The 26,563-nt window shown below is 41.5% G+C and overlaps 1 protein-coding gene and 1 long non-coding RNA gene across 2 annotated transcripts; one reads left to right on the forward strand and one right to left on the reverse strand.

Moving 5' to 3' along the window:
* COA7 (cytochrome c oxidase assembly factor 7) lies at positions 1–1,817 on the forward strand. The gene is made up of 3 exons (XM_066555615.1): positions 1–179; positions 254–394; positions 1,227–1,817. Exons 1-3 carry the CDS (start codon positions 74–76, stop codon positions 1,673–1,675), a joined length of 696 nt encoding a protein of 231 aa, XP_066411712.1. The 5' UTR covers positions 1–73; the 3' UTR covers positions 1,676–1,817.
* On the reverse strand, positions 583–25,204 carry LOC136560018 (uncharacterized). Its single transcript, XR_010784075.1, has 3 exons — positions 25,083–25,204; positions 23,128–23,233; positions 583–1,603 (listed from the first exon to the last, which is right to left on the reverse strand). It is a non-coding gene; the product is annotated as an uncharacterized lncRNA (long non-coding RNA).
* Positions 25,205–26,563: the final 1,359 nt, after the last annotated feature.

Raw genomic sequence — 26,563 nt, forward strand, 5'->3', positions numbered from 1 at the left:
GGGGCGGTGCCGAATCGAGCGCTCGGCGCTCACCGGAGGCGCCGTCGCGATCGCGCCGTGACCCAGCGCGGCCATGGCCGGCTTCATCAACTTCGCGGACGAGGAGGAGGTGCGGGCGTATCTGGAGAACCTGCACGTGGAGTACAGCTACCAGTGCTTCAAGGAGAAGGACCCGGACGGTAAGGTCCTACCGCCGCTCCCGCCCGCCGCCGCGGGGCCGGCGGGAGGCTCAGCCTTGTTCCGTGCCTTGCAGGCTGCCAGCGCTTCGCCGATTACCTGGACGCCGTCAGGAAAGACTTCGTGGCGGCGGCGCGGGTGCTGCGCGACAACTGCGAGGTGCACGGGCACAGCGAGAGCTGCTACAAACTGGGGGCCTACCAGGCCCTCGGCAAAGGTGCGCAGGGGGGTTCTGGGGCTCGGGCCGCAGGTGACTCCACCGCCTCCCCGGGCAACCTGCTCCGGTTCCTGGTCACCCTCACATCTGCCTGTCCTCCTGACCTTGAAGGAGCTGCTACCTGTCCCGCCCCTTTCATGGTCACCTCATAAAAGTTGGAGGAGGATGGAAAACCTAAAATTGCTTCCTTCTGAAAAATCAGCTTTATGTTAGCTATGTATTATTTTTTTATAATTACAACTGTTTAACAGGTATGTACAGTCAGTGCTCAGTGTTGCTGCATATTCAGTTCACAACATTTCTTCTAGTCAGAAGAAAGAAAGTAAGAAAGAAGGAAACTCGCAGACTAGTAATATGCATACCTCAGTAGTCCCCAAGGCTGTTCAAAATGTATTTGCTGGCACGGTAATGGAAAGCGCTTAAATTAGTCAGAGATCTTCCAAATGAAGGTACCAGTAAGGAACAATATTATTACTGTAGTTCAAAACTAGTTACAATCGGTGTATACTGGCAAAATAATATTTTTAAGATATAATAATATTTATAAGATACTAAATCCATGGATGTAGTGATGGGAAGAGTGTTTTGTGGGTCGGGGTTATTTTTTGGATACCGGTGCTGTTGTGCTTACTGGTGAGTGGAGGACAGTTTTCTAAGTCAAAGACATTAGCAGAATGTTTGTCACTGAGACAACAGTAGTGTCTCTGAAGTCCTAAATGTTGACTGTAGTATTTAAAGTGATGGATGCCATATTTCCAGTGGGAAGCATCCTGCAAAGCAGAAAGCTCCCAGCTGTTTTAACATGTCCTCACAGTAATGTCTTGACTGACAGGTGGACTCAGCCCAGATTTGAAAGCTGCCTACAAATCCTTCATCAAGTCATGTGAGAAAAATGGGAAGAAGTCAGCAAATGCATGTCACAGTGCTGGGCTGCTGGCCCAGGACGGGAGAGCCAACAGTGATCAGCCTGACCCTGTTGCTGCTAGAGACTATTACACAAAAGCCTGTGATAGCAATTTTGCTCCCAGCTGCTTCAACCTGAGTGTGATATACCTGCAGGGAGCACCTGGGGTCCCCAAGGACATGAGCAGTGCCTTGAAGTACTCGCTGAAGGGCTGTGAGCTGGGGCACGTGTGGGCTTGTGCCAACGCCAGCCGCATGTACAAACTGGGAGATGGCGTTGAGAAGAACGATGCCAAGGCAGAGGATCTGAAAAACAGGGCAAAACAATTGCATAAAGAACAGAAAGAAGCTGCAAGTTCTCTAACATTTGGGGAGTAAAACTGGCAGTTGCAGTTATTAAGACTGGTTTTTAAATGGCAAGTGAACTTGTTATTTAAATTGTGAGCGTACAGTTTTCATTTAAATAAATATCCTGTATTTGGATATGCAAATAAAATTGTATTTATATGGATATAACAAATTACCATCTCTGCTGTATTTCTATGCATTCTGCGCATTTCTATGGTTTTGAACACACAAGTTCTTGAGTGTGTTTTGCTTAGATACTTTCCTTCTTTTTAAGGAAGTGAAAAACTTGTGATCTTTTGGGAGTTTTTCCTGCATGGTTTCAAGCACAAAGGGTTTCTTTTGTGTCCAACACTTCAATATCCAGGTCTGTGCTCTATCTGTTCTAACACACAAAAATCCCAACTGCAGGTAATCTCAGCTTGGGCAGTCTGAACTGTTGCATCTCTCACAGGCATTTTCAGAGCTTTGATAGCTGCACCCTTGCATGAGCTGCTCTAAGTTATGGATATTCATCTGTAATTCTGTAGGTCTAGGCCAGTTCCTAGCTCCCTTAATTCCTCCAGTTGCCAACTGCTTTGTGAGTGTGTATCTGCCTGTCATATGTGCCTGAGTGCTTCAGGCTGCTCTCCCAACACACAATTGCCCCTTATTTGATCACACACAAATCATTTTACCTTCCTGCTAGCTTCTGGAACATTATGTTCTATTTCCTCTAGTTCAGATTTAGGGAACAAGGTGCTAACTCATCAGATCCTGGACTCAACTCCATAACCCATATATATGCAAACTGTAGCTAAACATACAGATTCTGAAACAGCTGTTTAAATAAGCAGGGCAGTGTCTGTAAATGTATTCGTGCACTGACAGGATCCTTTGTAATTTTGGTGTGTGTAAATATATGTGACGTTTGTGGAATGTATGTTTTGCTGTAAGTTTACTACTCAGAACCTGAATCCTCTGGCTCTGGACTAAATAAAGATACAAACTTCACAATTGAAATAAGTGAAGTGGGATTAAAAGCAACATTACTTTGGCTGTGGCCCCAAGTGAAAGCAGAGTTGTTGGAATCTTGCTGCATGCATGAATTAAAGCAGTTCTTCCAATTTAACAGAGTTCTTGGGAAGGATGTTTGCTGCTGGAACAGAACCCCAAGCTGCACAGCACAGCAGTGACACAGGCACCCTGTAACAACAGATGGCAGTGTATGAAAACTGCACACTGCTGTGGCTCTGGTGCAGCCTGGAAAAAAACAAATAGCGGTGGCAAAATCAGAGTAATTTTTCTGTTAACAGTTATTATTTTTTTGGCAGTTCAAAAAGGTGAAGCTCTTAGAGGAACACTCTTTGTCTGATTTTTTGCTAGGTACTATTCTGGACATTTGTTTCACTTGGGAAAGGTAAGTAAATGCTACTTCTGTGGACTGTTAACAGTAGTAATAAAACAGTTTGGAATCTGTGTGTTCTGGAATAGGCAATTACAGGTGGGTCAAGGCACTGAGAATTGGGTGGTATTTTAAGCCCTGTAATGCTCACTGCCACAGAGTGCCTTGTTCAGATCCTCAGCCCAAGCACTAGAGCAGTTTTCTTCCAGCAGGACCAATGATTGTCAGTGATCCTGCCAGGGACTTCCAATCAACACAGCAAACAGGCACCAGAGAACATCCTCAGTAGAGTAACACTCACTGGGGATAATTAAAGCCATACATAAAGCACGTGTTGTGGGGAGGTTTTTTCATAGCACTCGAGAACTCACAGACCTGCAGAGCTTAAACACTATAAAGCAAACCATTTTCATAAAAGCTGTGAAGTGTGTAAGATGCGTTTATGAAGTGTCATCCAATTTTGCACCACTAGTTGAAAAGGTAAAACCCAAATTGAGCAAGGCTCTTGTATTTTCAGGCTGTCTCTGAACAGTTTGCTGCCTGCTCTGGGCACACCTATACCTTTTTTTGCACAAATATTGATGATAGATGCATTTAAATAGCTAATGCCCTCACCTATATGACTCTTTCCCCTCCAAAGTAACAAAGCATCCAAAAAAAAGTCAGCCAGTCTCATTTTAGTGTATTTCAAATTATATGTGCTCAATGCAGTTTGTAGCAGAGTATACACTCTATGAATAGCAGTCTATTCTCAACCTCAAGATTCTGTTCAGGAGACATAATCAAAATCTTTAGAGGTGTAGATTTTCCTGCTAATCTTGGTTTATAACCATCTTGCTCTGATATTATGGAGGTAATACCAAAAGACCAATATCTTCCTGCTCTTTTTTTTTTTTAACTGATGTTAAATGAGGCTAAATTTTATGTTCTCCTGGAGGAAAACTTTCTTCAAAGCCTCTGAGGTCATAAAGAAAGAGTGATAGATATGTGATTATAGCAGAAATATGGAAGAACCCATTGATCTCTCCAGGATCAGTGGGTTTTCTAAGAAAAAAAATTATCTCAGCTTCACAGCTCCTAAACCACTGTCTGCTTTCCCTTTCATTTGTTTGCATTGATTTAAGCATACAACCATTAATAAAGCAGCAATATACTCCAGAAGGAGCCAACCCTAATTAATTAAATAGACATGTGAATACATGGCTGTAAATGATGAAAGCATTCTCTGCAGGATGCTTCCTGCAGTTGTGAAAAGATCACCAGTGGAGGGCTGGTTTTGAACTGAGATTAAATACTCGCACCACATCTTGTGTCATTAAGTATAATTTGGATTAATCGTGGACAAAAGATGCTGTTGGGTAGAGAAGCCACATGATTTTGTAGAAAAGGAGAATCATTCTGGTTGTTCTGTTTATGTGCTACATTGTAATAAAAGCAGTTTTGCAGCTTGCTGACCTTTTGTTCAGCCATTGGTAACAACTCCTCTCTGCAATGTGTGTGTGAAGGGAGTTCTTGTGGCTGTACACACCCGCCCAGAGGGATGGTCTGGGAGATTTTGTGTCATCATCACACCAAGAAACAAAAATAGTAGTGTTCCTTGTTATAGGACAAACTTTTTGTTCAGTACAGGAAGAAATTCACTCTGTTGGCAATTTGTCACTTTATCATGTGAGACAGAAGAACTCTCAAGTAGCTTTTCTTCTCCTTTGGTAGGTGGAGAGGGAAGAATTCCTCCTTCCCTTATGCTTCCCAGCATCTCCTCCACTAAACCTCAGAGCAACACAGTTCTGGGTTGGCTTTTTTGTGGAAGAAGAGAGGAAGGAAAAGGAGTCATGGCACAGCAAGAAACAGGTCAGGAAATAAGCAATAAATGTGGTTGTATCATTATTGCAGTAATCTGTGCTGGGGTAACACCCAGGGGTTCAATTCAGATCCTGACATTATGCCATTTGTGTGCACCCATAATGACACCCCTGATCCAGACATCCACAGTCTAAGATTCAGGATTGTCCAAAGTCCCTCGCACATATTTCAGTACTAAACACTGGTACCATGCTCTCATTTTCAAGATTCTGTATCAACAATATGGCCCAGAATCTACAAAAAACAAATTTTCCCAAGAATCTTTAGACTATAAGGATCAAATCCGTGCTGAATTTTTTTATGCCTGATTTCATTTGCCAGATCTGTAGCCTCCCAGTTCTTTAATTTTACTGTATCCATACTTGAAGCAAGCACAATAACCAGTAATTACACTAATTTTAGACTATATCACATATTTCTTATTTGTTGTTATTGCCTTCAACCCTTAATATTAGTTGCAAATTACCATTGTTATATTTGATCTGAATGTGTTTTATACTTCTTACAGACACACTTAGTTTTTTTCAGTCTTGTTTGTAATACCATAATATGGTTCTGTAAAATTTTTAAAAAAATTTTGTAATCTTTTTATCCTAATCAACTAATCAGACATTTGTATGCTATGAAATTATAAAATTTAGGCCACTTTGGAGTGGTGATTTCAGATGGAGATTTGTGAACAGCATAATTGCAATGCATTCATGTGCTCGAATTCATGAGTGTGGTGGGAGTACTCTGTAAGTTCTCATTCTGTCTATGCAAAACTGAAAAACAGTGCTTTAAACGTACCCTGGAGAGTTTTTCTTAGCAACTGATAAAAAAGAAGAAAGAAAGAAGATGAAAAAACCCCACATGTTTATATAGCAGTTGTCACCCACAGGATTCTAGTGCACTTCACTGAGTCCTTTCCAGCTCACAGAGAGCCATTCCATACAGAGCTGGGGCAATAAAGCCACCAAAGAAAAATGTTGTTGTTTAGCTGTGATGTAATTTCATATCTTGAAGATGAGGTTAACCTGAGTTTATGTTAGGCATAACATGTCCTTATTCTGACAGTCCTCTTTTGACTGTCTCAATAAAAGCCTGCTGTGCACATTTCATTTTCACCAAAACCACTGAAAAGAAGTGGGTTGGTTTCCTTCCAGCTCTCCTGCCACTGGAAGCACGCCATGTTCCTATAGAGCTTCCTGCCCAGAAAACTCTTGTCGCTTTACAACAACATCTTCTGCAAACTCCTGAGAAGGAAACCTGGATCTTGTCTTTAGTTCAGGGCAGGAGGACAAGCCACTGAGCAGCTACTGACTCATTGCAGGACACACAATGTCAGTAGGGGCCCAAACTGATTATTCTCCAAATGATATTTAGCAGGGCAAGGACTTATCAATTCTTTACAAGCCAAGAAACACTAGGATGGGAAACTGGCCTTTGAATGCTATTCTGATAATATTTGTGGACTATTATGGCAGACACATGTGACAGCCACGTCAGCACAAGTGTTATCAATAACGGCTGAAGAGAAAATAAGAAGCTGTGACATTGTCAACACTGCAATCAGCCCTTCAGAGAAGTTATTTTCTGTGCCTCTTTAAGTGAAATGTTTTCTCCACAGCATTGTTTCACTTATTTGTTCTGCAGCTGATACAAAGGCAATACAAAATATCTTACTTGTCAGGGAGGCTGAGATAGAGTGACATCAGCTGTCACAGGGACCCAAACCTGCCTCAGACTGGCAGCTCACATGCTGTGGTATTCATGAACAGACAGTGGCCCTCAGAGAGATTATGTACCATTTGAGGTAAAAAACTTTAGATATTTTTGAAATCCTGAGCTTACTCTAAATTCTTTTCTGCTGAGTTTTGTGAGTTTTATATGTTCCTCAGAACTCAGGGGTTGATATCAGAAGATGCCAGGGACTGACATGGTTACAAAAGCCACAGAATATGTAAACAAATTCAATACAAGTGAAGGTTTCTGCAGGAGCAGCACAGGATTCGTTACAGCAAACAGTGAAAACTTCCCACACCCTTTAACTCTTAACCGAAACATCTCTGCAGTGTACCTGGCTTGATAATTTCTGTTTTCTGTGTACTGCAGCCCAAGTGTGATGTTTGCTGACTGTTCTGTTTATTGCTCCCACAGCAGGGTATGGACATTTCCAGATCACACTATCACACTGTAGTGACAGTGCTGATCCACTGATGGTTTAAACTGCAACACAAATCAACAGCTAGTTAATATAGCTCTATAAATGACAGGAGATAGGTGATCTCTAGTGACTGGTTCTAATTCTCTATGACCTTTCTTTCCTAATGTAATGCCATCCTGATATGTGTGTCAAACTAAAGCCTAGGGTCAGAGAGTATTTTCTTAGGCAGCACCTGTACCTTTTAGGCAAGAATTTAAAGCTTTCAGCCCTTTCAAATAAAGGATGATTTTGCTTTAGATATTGTACAGTTACAAGTTGCAACTTAAGGTAATATTTTTTTATATATATATATATATATACTATTTTCCCCATTATAATCTTTGGGGAACAATTCCAAGAAATGGTTTTGTTCTATGATTTGAATAAATAAGTAACCCCCACTTGATTTCAGTGACTATTTTCCCCCTGCATTTTTCAGTACTGACCCAGAATAACTGCTATCATCCCACAGGCAGATACATTGCAACAGTCAATGAGAGCTTTGAGCCAAATTGTGGAAAAGTTTTATATCTTTGAAGCTCCAGTCGAAATTATGCCCTCCAGAGAGCCAAAGGCAAGGTCATTTGGCCAGGTGCAATTCCTGCAGCATGCACACAACCTGGGAAAATGGCATCCAGAGGGAAGGCAGGACCTGGTGCTCAGGAGCCTGCTGCTCACACTGCTGAGGGGCTGCAAGTCCAGGCTGCTCACACCTTGCTTGCTGTTCTCAAAATGCATTACTGTTGCTGGGGACAAACAGAGGGTAACAGAAAGGAAGGTAACATCTTTTGATGTGTAAAGTATGAAAGAACAAAGCTTTTTGATTCAGTTCCTGTTCACTTGGCTGAACCAGAGATATTGTGAGGCTTGGAAACAGATGTACCCTTGAAAACTAATTACACTGAAGCTTAATGCTTGAAAATTTTCTTTCAGGAAGGTCCTTGTGCAATTGGGGATTTTGGGCTATTTCTCTGCTTTTGTCCTGCCACTGCAAATGGATGAGATGAATGTGTGGATGGGAATTGATTGAGTACTGTCTGTGCTTGGAGGCTTGAACTAATAAGTGACAAACATAAATGCTGTTTCTTGTTAGAACCTGCTGTGTGCAATCCTGCTCAGCCTATGAATACAGCTAAAACCAAAGGGACTCTGCACACTTCCTGCAGCACATCAAGCACCAGCTGCCCCCACCTGGGACCTATGTGACTGCTTTAGGGGGCTGCTGGAGTGTAACTCAGCTTGGCCCAATCACTCCAAGAGGACAGCTCATAGCAGAGCTGGTGAAGATAAACAGGATCTTTTAAAATAGTAGAATCTGAAAAGCAGGGCAGCTTCACAACAGAAATGATCAGGAATAAATTGCAGAGGAGAGGAACTATTTCTAGCCAGAACCTACTTGTCCTTATACAAAATGAGGGCACGTGATTAGTTAATTCAAAGTGAATTCTATTTTTTTTCTCATTGCTCAGGCAGTAAACCAAAAGGACAAGTAATTTAATTTAGCCATTTAAGCATCTTTTGATGCCAGGAAAGGGGCATATCAAACTGCTTTTTCCTGATGTCTCCAGAGTGCATCAAGAGCTACAGTTATACTGTGTGCAACAGGGAGCCTGGGAGGACTCCTTAGAGATGCTGGACTACCTTGTTTAGCTCTGGAGATAAACAGGTGATCCTTTTTTCCAGCTATGCCTGTTCCTAAAGGAAATTATCTCAATCCTAATTTAATGAAGGAGCCAGATCCAGATCATGGCATATTCAGATCACGTATTTTCTGGAATAGAATCCCAAATCAGATCAAATTAGTCCCGCAAGGTGTCTGGACAACCTGAAATAGAAATCTTCCACAACCCAAGATCTCCCCTGTTAATTAACCCTGCAATCCCTATGGAGTGAAACTCCAGGCAGGAATATGACTCTATGGCATAGAGTGGGTGTTGATGGGCATTTATTAAATAAGGTCCAGGCTTAAACCCCCTGTGGGGCAGAAGAGGTGAGGGCCAGGACAAAAATACAGCCTTTCCTCACTGGCTTCTTCACTTCCCATCTGTAGCCAGGGTTGAGCCAGTGGCTAAGTGCATACACACACAGAGACACATCTGAATTTTGGAGACTGAAGGAGTTTTTGAGCTCAGACCCAACTGTGCATTTACTTGATGGGATTGCAATAGCTGTTTGAAGATTTTTGAGAACCCATTAAAGACTGAAGAGTACCCCAGCACTTTGGATTGCAGGCAGTCTGAGTGCTCTGAATGGATGAAAGACTAGAACTAGACATCTCTATTAAAAAAAAAAAGAAAGAAACAACTCTAACCCCACAACAAAATCCAAATGTTCTCAGGATCGAACGAGCCTTTTGTGCTCTGTCCTCTCTACATGCTGCTCAGCTGTGCTTTTCTTATTTTCCTGAGGGAGGACTGTTCCCTTGGCTACCAATGCTGGCCCCTAATAGTTGGCATTTGGGCACAGGATGAAAACATTGCTCTGGTTTTCTTTCATTCCTGCAGGAGCTGTGGGAACACAACTGGAGAGGTTTCTGGTAGGCAACACCTCCAGATGATAGCACTGAACCAAGCTCGGTGATTGAGCCCTCCCAGGCACTGCTCCAGCTGATCTCTGTATTCCTGCTGGCCACTGCCTTGTCAGAGAAGTGCAAACAGGAGGTGAGGTTTGGGGCTTGTTTCTCTGCCCTCCTGCACAGCAGGCAGCACACATCACCTTCAGCTGCTCCGTTTCCTTTCAGGCACAGGCAGCAGCAGTGCCTCGTGCACAGGCAGCCTCATGCCATCACTGCTGACAAAGCTAATGCTGGCAGCTGTAAGCAGCATCTCTTAATCTTGCTGCCTTTCTATTTCAAGGACATTGTTGCTTCTGCATTAGAGGAATTAGAATAGTCTTATCTCCTCTTGAGATCTCAAGGTCCTGCCTTCATTTGCCATTATGTGCTCTGTGAAACTATTTCATTAAAGCTTCCACACAGTGATCTTTGCACAATAACCTGCTCTCTGTAGTCCCTCCGTGGTCTGAGGCTGTTCTCATTTAAATTATGTTTCTGTGGAAGGAATCAAATACATCTTTTTCACTACTTAAATGCCTGGAGCAAACTAATGTTCTTCTGCAGTCATGAAATGCAACAAAGGAACCATGATTGCAAGGGTAGGCAGGCTTGCAGTTTCTGTGGAAACTGGAGACCAATGTGATGAAAGGGGCAGAAGAGGGAAGCAAGAACACAGGTCCACTAGATGAACAGAAACGATTGTACTTTTTGTACCAAGAGAGAAGTTGAGCAAATGAGGCAATAAATGTGAGTGGATGAAGAATTAAGAGTCTGAATAAGCAGCCTGACATGGTTTTCCAGTTCTAATCCAGTAATTGTGCCTCTGAAGGTTTGCTTGATGAGATGCAATACAGAATTTATTTATTAGGTAGCTGGGAACCTGGTAAGGACTTGAGGTGACTTATAACACAAAAGTAATAAGGACACCACTAATTTGGGATTGGGAGAAAAAGAGAAGTCACAAGTGCAGAAAGTCTCTACTGCTTTTATTATTTTTCCCCCATATTTTCTGTGGTGGCCATACCAGCTACAGATATGACCAAACCTAAGAATTCAGGGACATGCCTGGTGCACATGTAGATCAATCCCATCTTTGTAAGCAGGACTGCTGGCTTTGCCCACCAGAAAGGCTCAGAGGACAGAGAAGGCAACTTGTGGAGAAGGAACACGGGAATCATTGGTGCAGGAGCTGCACTCAGGGCTTAGCTGTTGTACAGGAATGTGCAGTGTTCCTGCCTAGCTCAGGAACAGAGGGGAGGTGATTTAGCAGGTTGGTTTGCTGAGCCTGTGTGACCTGAATTGAAATTGAGCCCCCAAAGGGGCCTTGCAGTTCTACACTCTGGTTCTCTGTCTTAAGCCAGAATTATCTGTATTTATTATATCTGAGACCTGTCTGCTTAACCTCTACCAGAGTCTTCAGTCACTGCATGCAATTTTTTTCCTGTGTTTACTAAACTTTCCAGCAGAGAACGCATAATTTCCTCAACCACCACAAATACAATGTTGTAAAAGAATAATATGGAAGCAAGCAAGAACAACCAGCAGCACAGAAGCAGGAGCCCCAGCAGTCTTTGGCCTCCTTAGGCCCTCAAGTACTTATTTAGTTCAAGTTGATTGCAGTAGGGTGCTGTTTACAACCAGGTGAAGAACAAGAGCCCTTCCAGCACTCTGGGAGTGAAGATTTGATTCTTCAGCACCAGAGAAGATAACTAGCAGGGGATCGGTGGAAAAATGCAGCTAGCTCATTGCAATGAGGTAGAGAGGCAGAAAAAAGGAGAGTAGCTTCTGGTACTAGGGATAAGGATCATTTCAGATTTATCTTTCAACTGTGTCAAAGTGTAACTGCTCTTCAGGTTTCATTGTTAGCGCTGTCATTGCAATAATACGCTAGAAATGAAATGCTTTATTTACTGATAAGAAAAGAGATTTACCCACCATGTGATATGCTGCTATTTTCACACCAAGATTGTATCAGAAGTCCCAGACAGCTGAATAGTATCTGGAATTAGAGGAAAGCTAATAGTGGAAACCTGCTGCTCCCAGCTGCTGTCCAAGTAGAGATGCTACAATGTGCACTAAATCCTGATTTTATTTAAAATACTTTTACAGAAAAATGAAAGCTCTGCAATGGCTGTGGTCCAATTCCCCAGAAAAGAGGATCCAAGGCAGCCTTTCCATTGCTGGCACAGACAGCCCTGCTCTGTCACCTCCCTCAGAAGCAAAGCTAAAAACCAAACTTGTTGATCTGAATAAGCAGCCTGACATGATTTTCCAGTCCTAATCTGGTAATTGTGGCTCTGAAGGTGTGCTTGATGAGATGCAATATAGAAAGATACATAGTCTTTTGCAAAGGTTGGTCCACAGGTCATTATTTCAGCCAAAAATTTCAATTTCAAAGGGAATCAGAGGAAACCCAGTGAAGACCATGTGAAAACAGAACTCACCCACCCAGCCAGCCCAGTAAAAAGGCTCCTAGTGTGACCCAATGAGTCAGCTCATTTTCTTTCAAGCAACTCATTTAGCAGAAGGCCTCAAACCACTTTCACTGAACAATTCTCTTAGATTTCCATGGAATAAAACACCAGATCCCATTTGCACAGTCTGCCATTTCCTTTTTGCATTAAAACTCTGAGCTGCCCTTATCAGGTCAGGGCTGCCTTATCACCTTCCCCAGAAAGGCTTCAGTCCTTTAAAAAACAGAATTAATACTCACTGCATCCCTCAAGTCTTGGAGCTCACAATTTAAAATTCCAAGTGCTGGCTTGGTAGCTCCAGCAAAATTCTGGAGCAATCCTAGGAAGGATTGCCAGGATCTCTGTAGCTCCTAAACCCCTTGGCACAGGCCTCCCAAGTACAGCAGTGCTTTTAGGGAGCAGCTCTGGCCAGGGGCTGATCCCTGTGGATGTAGAGACCAACAGCCCCAGTGGGAACACCAGGGGTAAGAGACCACTGCTCCCATTAAGCTCGAGATCATGATTTATTGGCACCAGTTACAAATGCAGCCTAATGAAAAGCAAAGCTGCAGAAACACGTTTTATCATTGACTTAAAAGAGAAATCAATATATTCATATATATTACAGGGAGCAATCTCCATTAAAAAGCAAAGGGATGAGACAACAATGTTCTTCATACTTGCTAGGATCCTACAGTTTTTTAACATTTAAGCCCCTCTGTCAAAAACTGGTGGGTTCATACAAGAGATCAGCCCAACCCACCTGCTTTTACTGACTCCTGGAAACTTAGAGCCAACTACCAGGCCCTGCTGGGAAGGCACTTTTCCCAAAGTATGTGGAGGTCTGCAAAGAAGAGAAAGGTTTTTGCCTGTGAATGGTTCAGAGTAACCAGAAGATGCAGTGAGGTTTGAATTTGCCCATACTGACATAGTACACTCTGCATTTGCTCACTTAAGAAAATAAAATTGCATTGAGGGGATTTGTGTTTCCTTGATTGCCAGGAGATTGAATGGGGGCTGTTTGGGTCAAATGAACAATTTTAAGTGCAGTGCTTTGTGCAGGATTAAAATAAAATAATTATTAAAATAAAATAATAATTAAAAAGAAATCAAAAGAAATATCCTGAGTCACTAGCAGCCCGTCTGTCTTGTAATCACTTGTGGTCTAATTTACTGAAATTTATTTCTGAAATGAAAATTTATTGGGATGCCACTTAAAATAATTTCACTGCTTTCCTTCAGGAAGCAAAAAAGTAGAAAGAATTAAGCTGGTCAGAGCAAAAATTCTGTCAAAGGAGGCAGCAGACATAGCAGGAGTCACACACTACCCTGGCTCTACTAGGCCAGTGAGTGCACCTTTGCATAGCTGCAGTCTGCCCCAAACAGCTGCTCATCATAGAGTGGCAAAAGCCACTAAAAGAAATTGACTGCAACATTTGCTACAACAGCTACATGAAGAAGAAAAAAGAAGAAAAAAGCTACATGAGACTCTGGTACATTTTGTTACTGAAAACAAGGAGCTTTCCAAGTGGCTCTGGTCACAGATTGCATTATGCACGTTAAATGGCTGTGTCAGCAGGAGTACCAGACAGTAGGTGGAGTGAGGAACATGAACTGAGAAAAGGCAGCAAAATTACCTAATACAGGCAGCAAAGCCACCAGCAGAGACTCACTGCCAAGTTCACAATGAGCTGGAAGCCACAACTCTACAAAGGTGTCAGCACAACCACTGTGTCTCACAGTACACCAACTATAAAGTACCTATGGCGGTTCTGAAAAGTAGAAATGTGTTAACTAAGGAACACAAGGAAGATTTGAAGAAGTCATCTCTAACTATGATGTCAAAGTACGACTTTTACATTTGCTGGTATCTCAGAGAAAACACTCTGGGGAGGAAAATCTTCTGTACTCAGGAGGTTACTGCAATGAACCTGGAGTACAAGCAAGGATTGACATTCAAAGTAGAGGGCAGGGCCTTCAGCACCACTTTCAGCTTTGGAAATTCTAAGTTACCTTCTAGCTTGTGGTACTTTGGAAGAAAATCCTGAAAAACTTGTTAAAACCAGGTATAACTAACTAAAAAGTGTGTGCTTTGTGTTCTTTAGTGTCTCTTCAGCTCTGGCTCTGATAAACCACTGAAATGTTTAAGCCGGTGCTTTGACAAAACATGCCAGGCTCACCCCTACAACACGGGTGGCCTGACAAAGCACCTGGAGAGCTGCAAGCTGGGTGCTGCCTTGGTGAGCAATGCCAGGACTCACCAAGTTTGTCCTGCCTCCTGTCCTGGCCATTCTGTGCTGCAGGTTTGGCCCCAAGTGCTATTCACAAGCTGAGCCACGAAATGCTGCAGTGCTGCCCTTCCCACAATGAGGAGACAAACTGACGTGGGGACATTCACACCTCAACTTGCACAGGAGTCATCCCAAAGGATAGAAACACATTTTTTACTCTGTACATAAAAACATTGCATCTAATTGAACATCTTCTATCTAAAATAAATGTTTGGTCCCTTTCTGCAAATTCAATGGAAGTCAGAGTAAACCCATCTGTTTTCATCTCTGGGACTAATATTGCTTCCTCCATTTCATTAACGTGCATTTATCCTGCTCTCCCTTGCACAGGAAATGCAGCAACCCTGAACTTTGATTAGGAGCAATCAGAAAAGAGCCACACCTGCATGTAGGCAGTGGGAGGCTTTTCAATTGGAAATGGATTTTGAGAACATAATGTCTCTGTTTTGAAAGGGCAAATGCATCTTTCAAGGAATACAAGCAATGAAAAACATTCAAGTATTGTATTTCTTCAAGGATAGTAATGCTATCATAGAATCAAGTGCCTTAATTGCTGAAGTGATTAATTTCTGCTCTTTGGAACTAAATATATTCAATGTTACTAAAGAAGTCCTGGAGAGTTTTTCATAAGCTGGATGATAGCACAGACAGTGCTTATCATCTGTCCAAAACAAGGTGTCCTTTCTCTTGCCCATTTTAGGCTCAAGAGACAGATGCAAGAACTGTGGTGTGGGGACCTGCAGTGCCACTAAAGCAGCCCAAAGAGCACTGCAGCAGGGCAGGGCATGGAGGAGCAGGGTGATTTCTGCTGGAGAAAGCAGCCTGGCAGGGAAGCAGTGCCTAACTGACATAAGTGGCTTTTATTCATTCTGTTTCCAAGTCTCTACTATCTTTAATGCTTGTTGAAATAAAGGTTTTGGAAGCAAAGTCCTTCCTGATGGTGTAACTGTCTTAGAATTTAACATGGTTAAATTCTAAGGATGTTTCTGCTCCTCATTTGTCAAGTACCCAGGAAAGAGGGAGGAAGGCAAGATTTACTATTCCCCTAACACCTAAATATAAACTGTAATCAGATTTATAAACAACATCTACAGACCTCTTTCATAAGCTATAAAAAGCTTTGCAAAGTACATCTGTGCACTTCTGTTTCCTTTTCATAGTCTTTCACCTTTGCTTCTATCTCCCTAAATAGAAAGATAATAGTATTAATCTATTCCTTGGGGCTTTTGTGAAGATTCACAATTAATATTTATGCAGTAAAATGAAATAAATGCTGTATAAGTGCTGAGCATCATTATTGTTCTCTTTCTCTCTTCATTAGCACATCATGTACATGCCAAGTAGAACAGATAAACACAGAAATTAGCTGCCCTCAAAGTCAGGCAAGTGAGAAAGGTAACATGAGTGCTAGAGAGCCATTAATTAAAAATGTTTGCTGTGGGTGACATCTGTGGCAAACAAAACAACCCTCTGAGATTTAAAGAATTAAATATGTTTCTTTACTCATTTGAGCAAGTTCCGTCTGCAGCAAAGAAGTTCTGGGAATATTTTCAAATTAAATATGTTGCACATACTCCCACAGCAGCTGCATCTTAAACAGGAATCCAACTGAAGCAGCAAGTAGGTTTTGCATTGTAAAACCTGGAAACATCAGTGATTCTTTCCAGATGTCATTTATTTCCTTTGTTTATTACTACATGTGTGTTTTCCAAAGCACAACTCACATGGAACTGGCTTCACCTTTGCAACTACTAGAGTAGCCACTCACCATTTCCACAGGTTTTTGATGCAGGAATTTGGATTAGTCCCAACATGATCAGGACTTCTCATGCTGGCCTGCAGAGCTGAGGTGGCCATGCCCTTCAGAGCAGTCAGGTTCTGCAGAGATAACCTCAAAGATTTTTTCTCTAGGAATATCTGGCTATCTGATGGGGTCTAATTAACCCTGACACAGACAGCTATTTAAAAAGTAGTGAACCATTTCATGTTCTCAGCATTTGCAATTCAGGAATATCCTTAAGGAAAAGGAGGAAGATTCATTGTGAATGCTGTCCACTAATTTGCTTGATCTTTTCCTTTCAAGAGGAATAATCTCCAATGAGAAGCAGTGGAAACTGCAAATGGTGTGTAAGAACAAGTGTAATATGCAGCTGTAAATTAAAATGCCCATTTGCCATGGATAAGAGCTAGTAAAAGACACTCAGCGAAGCAGGACAGCTTTGCTCTCATCAAAATCAGAGCAGAATCTGCCTGTCAGAAAACAAAATATTCTTTGTTCAAGCAGATCATTATGCTGCTTTTTACACACTTTGCATTTCCTAACCACTCCTTAAAGCTCTGCTCTGTGACAATCCATAGCAATCCTTAACTAGAACTGCAGACTGCAAGGGGTCTCCACCAATTAACACCATTGCTACCAAATAGCAATGAAGGAGAAAAAGCCTTTTAAAAATGAGAGAGTAATTGTAGCAGCAATTGTTAAGTGCAGTTGCCTTGCAGGACTCTCAAAGGAATCCAGAATGGAAAGCCTTGTGTTACAGCCCTCACCTGATGCTGGGAGAGACACTGCCTTTAACACATCTTTGCTGTGTTCTACCTATTTTGCTTGTACAGCAGAGTTTGGGTTGGGAGGAATGGATTGGGTGGGGAGTTATGGCTGATATAAACTTAAAACTAGCTTAGCTCATATTTAATTTTTTAAAAAATCATGAACAGTGCATGATTCCACCTTATAGGAGCACAGAAGGTGAGTGGTGCTAGAAGGCCATGGGCTGTGATGAGAGGGAGGGAGGACATGCTGCTTAAGTGCCATGGCTGGTGCAAGCCTAATGCCAAAAGAAGGGGATAAGACAAGGGGACCTGGAAGAGACTGGGAGCAGGAATGTGTAATGAAGTTACTGCATGGACAGGATTAAATGGCTAAAAGTCATAAAAGTCACAGAAATCGTGCTAAAGAAACTGGAATTGTGAACTTGGCTCCTAAGCTTCCTAATGTGTCCTTACCTATCCCAGTACCACTGATGCTCATTTGCATAAAAGAATGCTTTATTTTATAACAGCAAATGATTTGTCAGCTGGCCTCTGCATCTGCTCCCTGGCAATTTAGATTAATGGCATTTATGGCTTTTCTTTAAAGAAATTGTTGCAGCTTTCCCATGGTGCCAAAAGAAGGACGTCTATTGTTCTTCATGCTATAATTTTTAAAAGTCTAAGTTGTTTTTTGATTTGCTTAAACTGAGAATATGAGTAGCAAAAGAGAATTAAATTTGCATTGCATAAAATAAACATGAAGGCACTTTGATGGAGTCTTGATATACACTTAGGAAGCATTTTTAAAATACCCATATTCCCAAAATGTACATATACACATTGAGGATCCGTTGCTTGTTCAAAGGATAATTTATTATAATTTATACTGTTTGGCTACTGAAACAATCTGTTTTCTTCTTCCTGTAAGATTTTAGATTATCTGAAAGGATCAGAGTAAGATGTTTGTTCCAGTGGATGTAGCCATCCACTATCACAAGCTTTCTTGTGCCTCTGGGTAAGAATTTTACGCCCAACAATAAAGATGGTCCCATATTTAGCATAACTTGCAACAGCTCTTTTTCTTTGGAGGGTGCTGAGCCAGTTCCATAGAAGGACTGCACATGGTCTGTACATAATCTGGCAGATCCATGAACATCCTGTTAATTAGAGCTGCTTTTGTAAATCAGGAATAAAGAAGCCTAGTCCCTGTCTCACTGAAATACCAGATACAGTGGCTTACCCATTATTTGTGCTTCAAGTTCTTTATTTCATCCTGGTGATGAAGACTACAATGTTCATCAAAACTCCAAGCAAACATGGAGAATTTAGGTACCAAGAGCCAGTGGCCTGGTGTACTGAGGGAGGCAACAGGAGAGCAGCTGTCTGTGGTGAGTGGGCCTAAGGCAGTGGCTCTACACTTGGATGCCTTCTCTTGTAATCCTCTGGCACATCAGAATGAGTCTTTCAGCTTTTTAATCAGTGGTAAAATAGACAATCCAAATTGTTAATTGTCTGGGAAGAAGAAGAAAACAACATTGCTACAATTTTGTTGAACAATTTTGTTTTCATGATCTCCATATCCATATTGCTGATTAATTCACATTTCCAGCTGCCCTTCACATTTGCCATGAATTTACTTCACTCTAATAATTTTTTATCTTTTAAATTTTGATTTGACTGGAGCAATTTTTTTCTCAGCTAATTCTGATCGTTTCTAATTTGGAAGGCAAAGGCAGATATGGCTTAGCACGACATTAATATCCCTCAACACTCTTCAGTTTTCATTTGGCCACTGGAGAATTCTTTAGTGGCTGAATGTCATGTTTTAATGAAATGGTTTTTCTGGGAAAAACTGTTTTAGTTTAGTCCTTTGCCCTTCTGAGCCACATAAATAAAGCTGGAAAACTGAACTGCTATTTGAAAACTGGGCACTGGAAGACAAGATGTGTACAATGGCAGTTCACATGCTTTACTCATTGCTTAAAAATCACATGGTGTGCAAACTTGCAGCATTGCACTATCCCAAACACTAAGCCATTGGGATTATATTCTGGAATTGTGCTGAGGGAGTTATGATACAGTTTCCTTGATAACTCGTACACATAATTAGATTATATTTCATTTAAAGAAAGCACCTAGCAAGCAGAATTCTGACTCCTATCACATTAATTCATACTAAGCAAGATTTTAATTAAATCCAGGTATCTAGAGATGCAGCAAGGTGCTTAATCCCCATGGTCTGATGGAGAAGTAGGCTACAGTCATTTTTATAAACCTCACTTCAACTTCCTTAAGACCAGTCCACCTTTCTTTTCTCTTCTCCTGCTCTCTCCTGAGCTCTCCCAGCCTGTGTTTCAGGCTGGCTGTGAGCCATACAGCACAATCCTGAAACTGAGCAAATGCAGATACCAGGCCAGACTCAGGGCTTTGCTAACCCATTGTTTGGAGATGGTATTTTCCTAGCAAGCAGACTGAGATCACGTCTGCTCACAAAAACAAGTGTAGGCACACCATTGGATTCAAGGTAATGTCAATTATTCCTCAAAATTGCTGGCACACAGAGTGAAGCAGAGATTAAAAGCAAATATGGTCTTAATGCACTGTTATGAGTTGTGCTGCTCAGGGCTTGGCGAATGTTCCCATGCAGAAAACCCCCAGGGATTCTACTTATCCTGCCTATCAGGCCCAGGACCATAAATCACTACACTAGAAATAAGGAGCACTGAACATCACCATTATTTAACACTGTAGAGCCCTTTCTCCAGAGAAAAAAAGAGTTGCTACAAGGATGAAATACAACTTATGGATTTGGGATGTACTTTTGCCATGGCAAGCCAAACCTGGGGCACCATGTGCATACGGAAAATTTTAGGTTCCTTTCATTTTCCTTAGCCTGCTGTGCTGACTCCAGGCCCCAGCTATGGGTTGTACTGCTCTGGATTCTGGAGAACACTTCTAAATGTGGCAGATAGGTGGGAAACAGGGCATCGATTCTTATTGATCCTCCACCTTCATCCTGGCTAGACAAAATCCTCTGCTAATGTGCCTCTGGGTATTTTCCAGGGCTGGCCTTGCACTGGAGAACACAGAGCAGAAAATGCCATCTTTCCAAGTAAAAATAAGGAGTAAATGTTTCTCAGTTTACGAATGTGAGCAGCACAGCACCTTGGTAATTAGTAGTTTGGGGGCTTCTCATTCTGAAGGGTTTAATGGATATTAGTGATGTTGAGGAATTCTGCTTTAAATAGTAAACACCATTGGAGCTGTTTATCAACAAAAGTTTTCAATCTAGGTCAGACACAAAGGATTAAAAAAAGCCAAAACAGTTTATGAAGTACTACTGGGTAAGAGACATTGCTTAAAAAACAAAAGAAACACAGGGGGAAGCTATTATACACATTTTGAACACATGGAATTTGATCTTTAGATTTAATTAAATGCCTTTGTGAGGCACTCAATAACACTTGAGTACTGTTCATGCCACAGTATTTCATCAGTTTGCCCACTACCAATCATATGTTAACACAGAAAACACATGCCCTGTAATGTTTTTTATTCTAATACCTTCTAAATCTATATTCACATCAGTGCCTTCTTTAAAGTCCTTAGATAGGAAAGTAAGAACAACATTATGGATTATCTTAATTGAAACCAAGCTGGTCCCAGCTTTTACTTTACTTCTTTTTCCCAAGTATTTTTTATTCTTGTCTACACCATTTACCAATCACAACTAAAAGCAGTCCTAAGCCACCCCTGACGAGATGAGATGCCATCCCTGCTTGCATGAGATGCTTACAAAAGTAATAAAAGTAATGAGAATTTTAAATATCTGGTTTTGTCCTTGGGGTTTGGCCATGGGTAAGATCCCTAACATGCAGATTTGCACACTCTCCCCACCAAGGAGCATGCAGTATCTTTCCTTTTTTAATTTCTAGAAAAAAAATGTTTGTTATAAATCTGGGATTAAGGGCAGGTGTGGCTACAAACAAATTTGGGAAGGTGAAGTAATTGCTGTTTGCTGAAAGTAATTGCTTCTTGTTATGATTACCATAGCAATTAATGTAATTCTCTATAATACCATTGGGAATAATAAAGTTAGTGGAGAACAGCAAACAAACACCTTTGTCTGCTCTGGAAAACAGATTAGTACCAAACCTGCCTTGTTATATGGACAGCAGGAGAGCTGCATCATCCTTATCACTTCACTTTCTTGCTTTCAAATGCTTGGCTTAGTCAAAGTCATGAGAGACAATTAGGTTTTTGTCACTTAGCAACCAAAACTGGGTTCAGGAGCAAAGCAATTTGCAACAGACAGTACTTGACTACTAAACGTTTCCACTGCAGCACATCTACAGCCACTCACTCCTGCTTGAACTGAGGGAGTCTGGGCACAGCAAAACAACCAAAGCACCTTTCGAAAGAAGTGTTCACATTCCATTTTTCAAGCTACTTAGAGGAACTTTGTCCTCCCCTGATTTCCCACCATCCCATCACCCACACAGAAGAGTTTTTGAAGAAGTCCTTGAGGCAGGAAGGACACAAGTGAGCACCTAAGGCTGTCTGACGGCATCTCAGTGCTAATGCCAGCCAAGTCAACTGCAGTGAAACACCCATGTACCATGGATATCACATGGACCTCTCCTTCTGTGTGCTCACTCGGATCACTCAGGTGCTTTCGAGTTTCAGGTAGGTACTTAGGATGTCCCTGGATGAACAGGAAGTTTTGAATGAAAATATGACACAATGGAATAATGAAAAATTATTGTAATTCTACAGTCCTTGTAAATTATGAGACTTTGGGTCTTCAACAATGGTAGACAAACATTGGTGACAAAAATACTATTCCTTTTTATAAAAGTACTTCAAATAACTCTGTTTTAGAAGGATCACAATATCTAGTTAAGATTCAAGGCCTAATTCTGGTATTGGTTGGAGCCATTCACACCATGGGCTCTCAAAGACTCAATTTCAGCAATGCATATGAGAGCAGCAACAAGCACAATCTGCTTTCAGCTCTGACCTGATGAAAGCACCCTTGACTCACACAGCATTGTCCAGAAGTGACACAAGTGTGTACTTTCTGAGGAGTTTAAATGCAATCGTGAAAAATGTTTTATGGATGTTACAGGAGCTCCTGATGGAAGGAGAAGCTCAGTGTTCTGGTCTCAGAACACTGATGGATGAAGAGAATTTTACTCTGATGTTCCAGCATCCAGCTAAACCATTCAGTTCTGGAAGACTGAATAGATGTAGTTGAAAATCACAGTAGCCAAGTATTTCTCATTACTTTTTGCAGCTGAAATGCCATGGAAAGTGGAGGAAATTACTTTGGCTGAGGCATGCAATGCTTGCCTGGAAGTCCTTAAGTATTTTGTTCAGCCCCAGTACACAGAAAATAAAAATGTCTGAACAAATTTATTGAGGGTTCAGTTCTCTGCTTGTCACACTTGACAACAGATCTTTGACTGGCTGGAGATTGGTGCTGCTGTGTAGGGAAGAGCAGCTCTCTCTTGCCCCACCACCCTGCCTAATCTCTCGCACTGGTGATCTGCTTATTGATCATTGCTGGGAGATCCAGCTTTACAGACATCATCTGCAGGGATGCAGCAGAAAGGGAGTCCACAGAGTAAAAGTGGAACCTGCAGCTATGGGGCCTTGGCAGCTGAAGAGCAACTGCCTCCCCTCAAAGCAGCTCCAGTGGCACAAAAATCTACATTCACCTGAAATAGTACAAGATCCAACAACAGTCTTGGTATATTAGACATGTGTTAATTGTGTTCTGTAGATAAATAAAATGACATTTAAATTGACTCTAAGAATGTAAGTGCACATTGAAGCTACTGAATTTCCTTATGCTAAAATAAGCAACAAAGATTGTGATGGTATTTTTGCTTTAAGAAAAGCTATTCTTTTTTAAACTTATGCTTCTCATTAACACAAAATAATGGGTAACCACAGATCTAATTGCCAGGGTTAGTTTGTGCTTAATGACATATGAAGTCTGCTCCTTGAATTCCAGAGAAATGTGAGCTTCTGGGTGTTTCCCTCTATTCCTTTCTTAAGCTTGTGTAGCATTCCTGCCTCCTAAAGATTTACTCTTTAAAAGGCTGTTATGTGCCTTTAATACTGGGGGCTCCTACTCTTCCTAGGCATTAGACTGGAAAGCCCATGTGTTACACAAACATCTGTTAAAATATTCATATTCCAAACATGTTTCAAGACATACCTTATAAATACCCAGATGATCTTAGATTCTGGAAGTTACCAGGGATTAGTTTAATATTTTCCAGCCAGATCCCAGAGTTTTAGATACTGAACTGAACACGGTGTACCTGAGAGAGAAGAACAAATTAGAAAAGTGTAAATTTTAGGGGTGGTGTGACCCAGAATCCAAAACTTCAAATACTTTTCCCTGAATCATCTTATTCCATGAGACTTGAAACCTACACAAACACCATTTCCTCCTGAGGCAGGAAGAAATTGAAGTCTGGAAGGCTGAAAAATAACTTTCCCCAAATCCTTTCTCTCACATCTCTGCTGCTGTGTTAGACATTAGGAAAAGTACAGCAGTGTGTGAAGGCCTGGATGTGAGCAGCTGGCAGTGCCATGCTCCTGGGTGACCTGCCACTGCAGTGAGTCACTGAGTGTGGGTGCTGAGCAGGCAGCCTGAGATCTGGCAGCTGCAGAAGGAAACATGGACACAACCTCACTGAATTCTCTGCTGCAGCAGCACACCTGCATCCCCTCTGGAGCAATAAGCCCTGGGTGGAGAATGGCTTTGTCTTACCTGGTCCTTCCTTTCCTCCTTCTTTGTGTGCTTTTCAAACAGCACAAGGAAACAGATGGTCTATCACTGGCATTTCATCTGACAATTTTGCCCAGATAAGTCTGAGCCAAAGAATTTTTTGTAGGTAATGATGAAGCTGGACATGGCTATCTATTGGCCAGTGTTCTTGATAGGACATAGCCACAGGATTTCCATCATTTTGTCTGTGGTGTAAATGACCAGACAGAACAATGACTTCCACAGGCCTTCTGTTCTCAGAGTTCTTTCTAACTCCATCTTTTGGGGTAAACTTTTTTTACCGTTCATGCTTGTTGCTTCTGTCTATTTCCCTTTCCCTGGATGTTACCATGTGGGATAAGCAATGCATACTGAGTACTGCTTAGACACAGCCCAGTGCTCTGCCAGTGAATTCCTTCTGTGGGTGTTTGAATTCCCCAAGACTAAGTTACAGATTTAATTTAGTCCCATTATATCACTGAAACAGAATTCTGCACTTTCATTTTTCTCTGTCCTGGGATATCTTATGCTTCCTTATGCTATTCCCAAAAGCAGCTGCACAGGACATCATGTTTTGTGATGGTTTTATTTTTGGCTGGCTCATAATTAACTGTTAGCTGGTGAGTTAAAGTATTATTCCACTTCCCTTGTCTAAGGCTACAGATTGACTGTGCAGTGCTTTACAACTCCTTTTTTTATTATTATTTAAGATATTGCAATATTCTGCATAACTTAGAAAATTACTTTATTTGACTTTATTACATGCTACCACTGAGGACTCTTCAGGCTCCTCACACTACCTGCTGTTGCCAAGCTGATAAACATGAAACACTGCCTGTGGATAACCTGCAAGGAATATGATTTGCCTCGAGTGGAACAAGCTCTCCAGTTGTGACGTATTAGAGGGATCTTGATGCCAACAGCCACCCATTAACATGCTAATCAGCACCAAGGGGAAGAGGCAAAACCACAAACCCAAAAACTCATCAAAGCTTGAAGGAAACCACAGTTTTATCCCAGTGGTGTTGTACCAGCTGTACCAGCAGTTCATGCTCAGGTGCAGTAAGTTCATCCTCAGGGCAGAGGTGAGGACCTACAGGACAAGTCACCACTTGTGAAGTCACCACTTCACAATCTTTTTATCCAAAAGATTTATCCAGTCCTCATGACCTTTGCTTTCCCAGCTCCTGCCTTCCCATGGTAACAGAGAAAATAAAAAATACAAAATATTCACAAAATATCCTTAGAAGAAACATATTACTCAGAGCTGATCTGTACATTTAGCCATTAGAGCCAACAACTTCAGCACTTGCTTTCCCAACTGTAGCTCAAACTGCTCTTACTATTTTTTAAAAACACATGTATTGCATGAATACATAATCTATTTCTTGAGTTACCTGTTAATTGTGGAGAGATTCTGAATTTGTTGTATTCATCATGAATAAATCCATATATTTCATTTGCAATTTCTGGCTTTTCATGCTGTAGGAAATACTCAGACACAATCTCACATGACATTAAAGTCACTGCACCATGTCTCTCAACATCATCAAAATAAGGAATCATCTCTGCCTAAAAGTGAAAAGAAAAATTTCCCAGGTGCATTATTTTCTCCTCTGGAGAAAGGATTTTGGGATCTTTTTTAAAAAAGACAAAATGAAAACCAACACTGGGCTGAAAGGACAAGAATTTCCTTTACCTTTTAAAAAACCAAACACACAAATACTGATTCTCCCATTACTTTGCCTCACTTCTTTGCAGCTAAAAGATCTCTTTAAGAAAACCAGTAACTGAAGGGTGCAGCCAGTCTATAAAGCTCAGATGAGGTGAAAAAATGAGTTTTGAAACTTTGCAAACAAGTTGCTCTGAGCCAATTTTCCCACAGCTGAATCTTTGCCTTGTTTGTTCTTGTTTCCCACAGGTAGTTATGGCATTGGCAATTTGAAATAACTTGCTGATATTCAGCATGTTGTTTTATTTCCTCTCCTATAATTGAGTTGTGCTGGTCTGACATTTTGATTCAGCACTATAAAAGAAGCAGATCCAATTTACTGAAATTTCTGTGGTTGATTCAAAAATACCGATTCAATTTCTCAGTACATTCATTAAGGGAAACATACTTAACCTCACATTTGTTTGCACAAACAAACAGCCATTCATCAGGAACAAGAGGAACATCTCACTCTCCCCAGAATAAGTCACAACTTTGGGTAGGCATGGATCTGACCTCAGACTTGGTTTCCACAAGGCTTCTCTGTTTTGGAGTACAATCCTATAAAGCCATTGCAGAGCCACTTCAGCACTCTCTTGACCCTGCATCAACACCTAAAAGGTTTCCACCTGCTCCAAGCTGTGTGAGAGAAGAGGGAGAACAGAGGCAGCAATAATGGCAAAGGAGCAGGTCAATGACAGGTTTATTTGTGAAATCCAGATGATCATAGTAAACATGAGAACTGACAACACAAAATGTTCATAAACCAGCTGCTCACTTTCCTTTATTTCTGGAGACAAAGTGTGGCTCTTCCTTCTGCCCACCCTTTTGGAACAGATCCAGATTTTGCCTGGATGAGGGCTCAGGAGGTACAAGATGCTGCCCCATCAAGTCCATGCTCCTCTGCAGAAGTTCATCCACAGCCAACCAAAGCCTGAACAACCCATTTTCCCTCAAAACTTTTAGGTCACACTGTGTGACCCAGCTGACAAAAAGTTCAGCACTGCTGATGCAGGAAAGAAAATAATCATGGTCCTTAATACCCTTTTGCCACCAGCTTCTTTTTAAACTGGGGGAAAGGGAAGCTGTGGTTTCATAAGATACACTTCATCTTTAGTATCCTGAAACATCAGATACAAAAAAGGTGCTTATGTGCATTTCTTTGAA

This window comes from Molothrus aeneus, chromosome 9 (assembly GCF_037042795.1).
Source record: "Molothrus aeneus isolate 106 chromosome 9, BPBGC_Maene_1.0, whole genome shotgun sequence".
NCBI classification, from domain to species: Eukaryota; Metazoa; Chordata; class Aves; order Passeriformes; family Icteridae; genus Molothrus; species Molothrus aeneus.

Coding starts and splice junctions, on each gene's coding strand:
- COA7 (XM_066555615.1), top strand. CDS start 74: ATGGCCGGCTTCATCAACTTCGCGGACGAGGAGGAGGTGCGGGCGTAT. Junction 180..253: donor CAAGGAGAAGGACCCGGACG/GTAAGGTCCTAC, acceptor CGTGCCTTGCAG/GCTGCCAGCGCTTCGCCGAT. Junction 395..1,226: donor CTACCAGGCCCTCGGCAAAG/GTGCGCAGGGGG, acceptor CTTGACTGACAG/GTGGACTCAGCCCAGATTTG.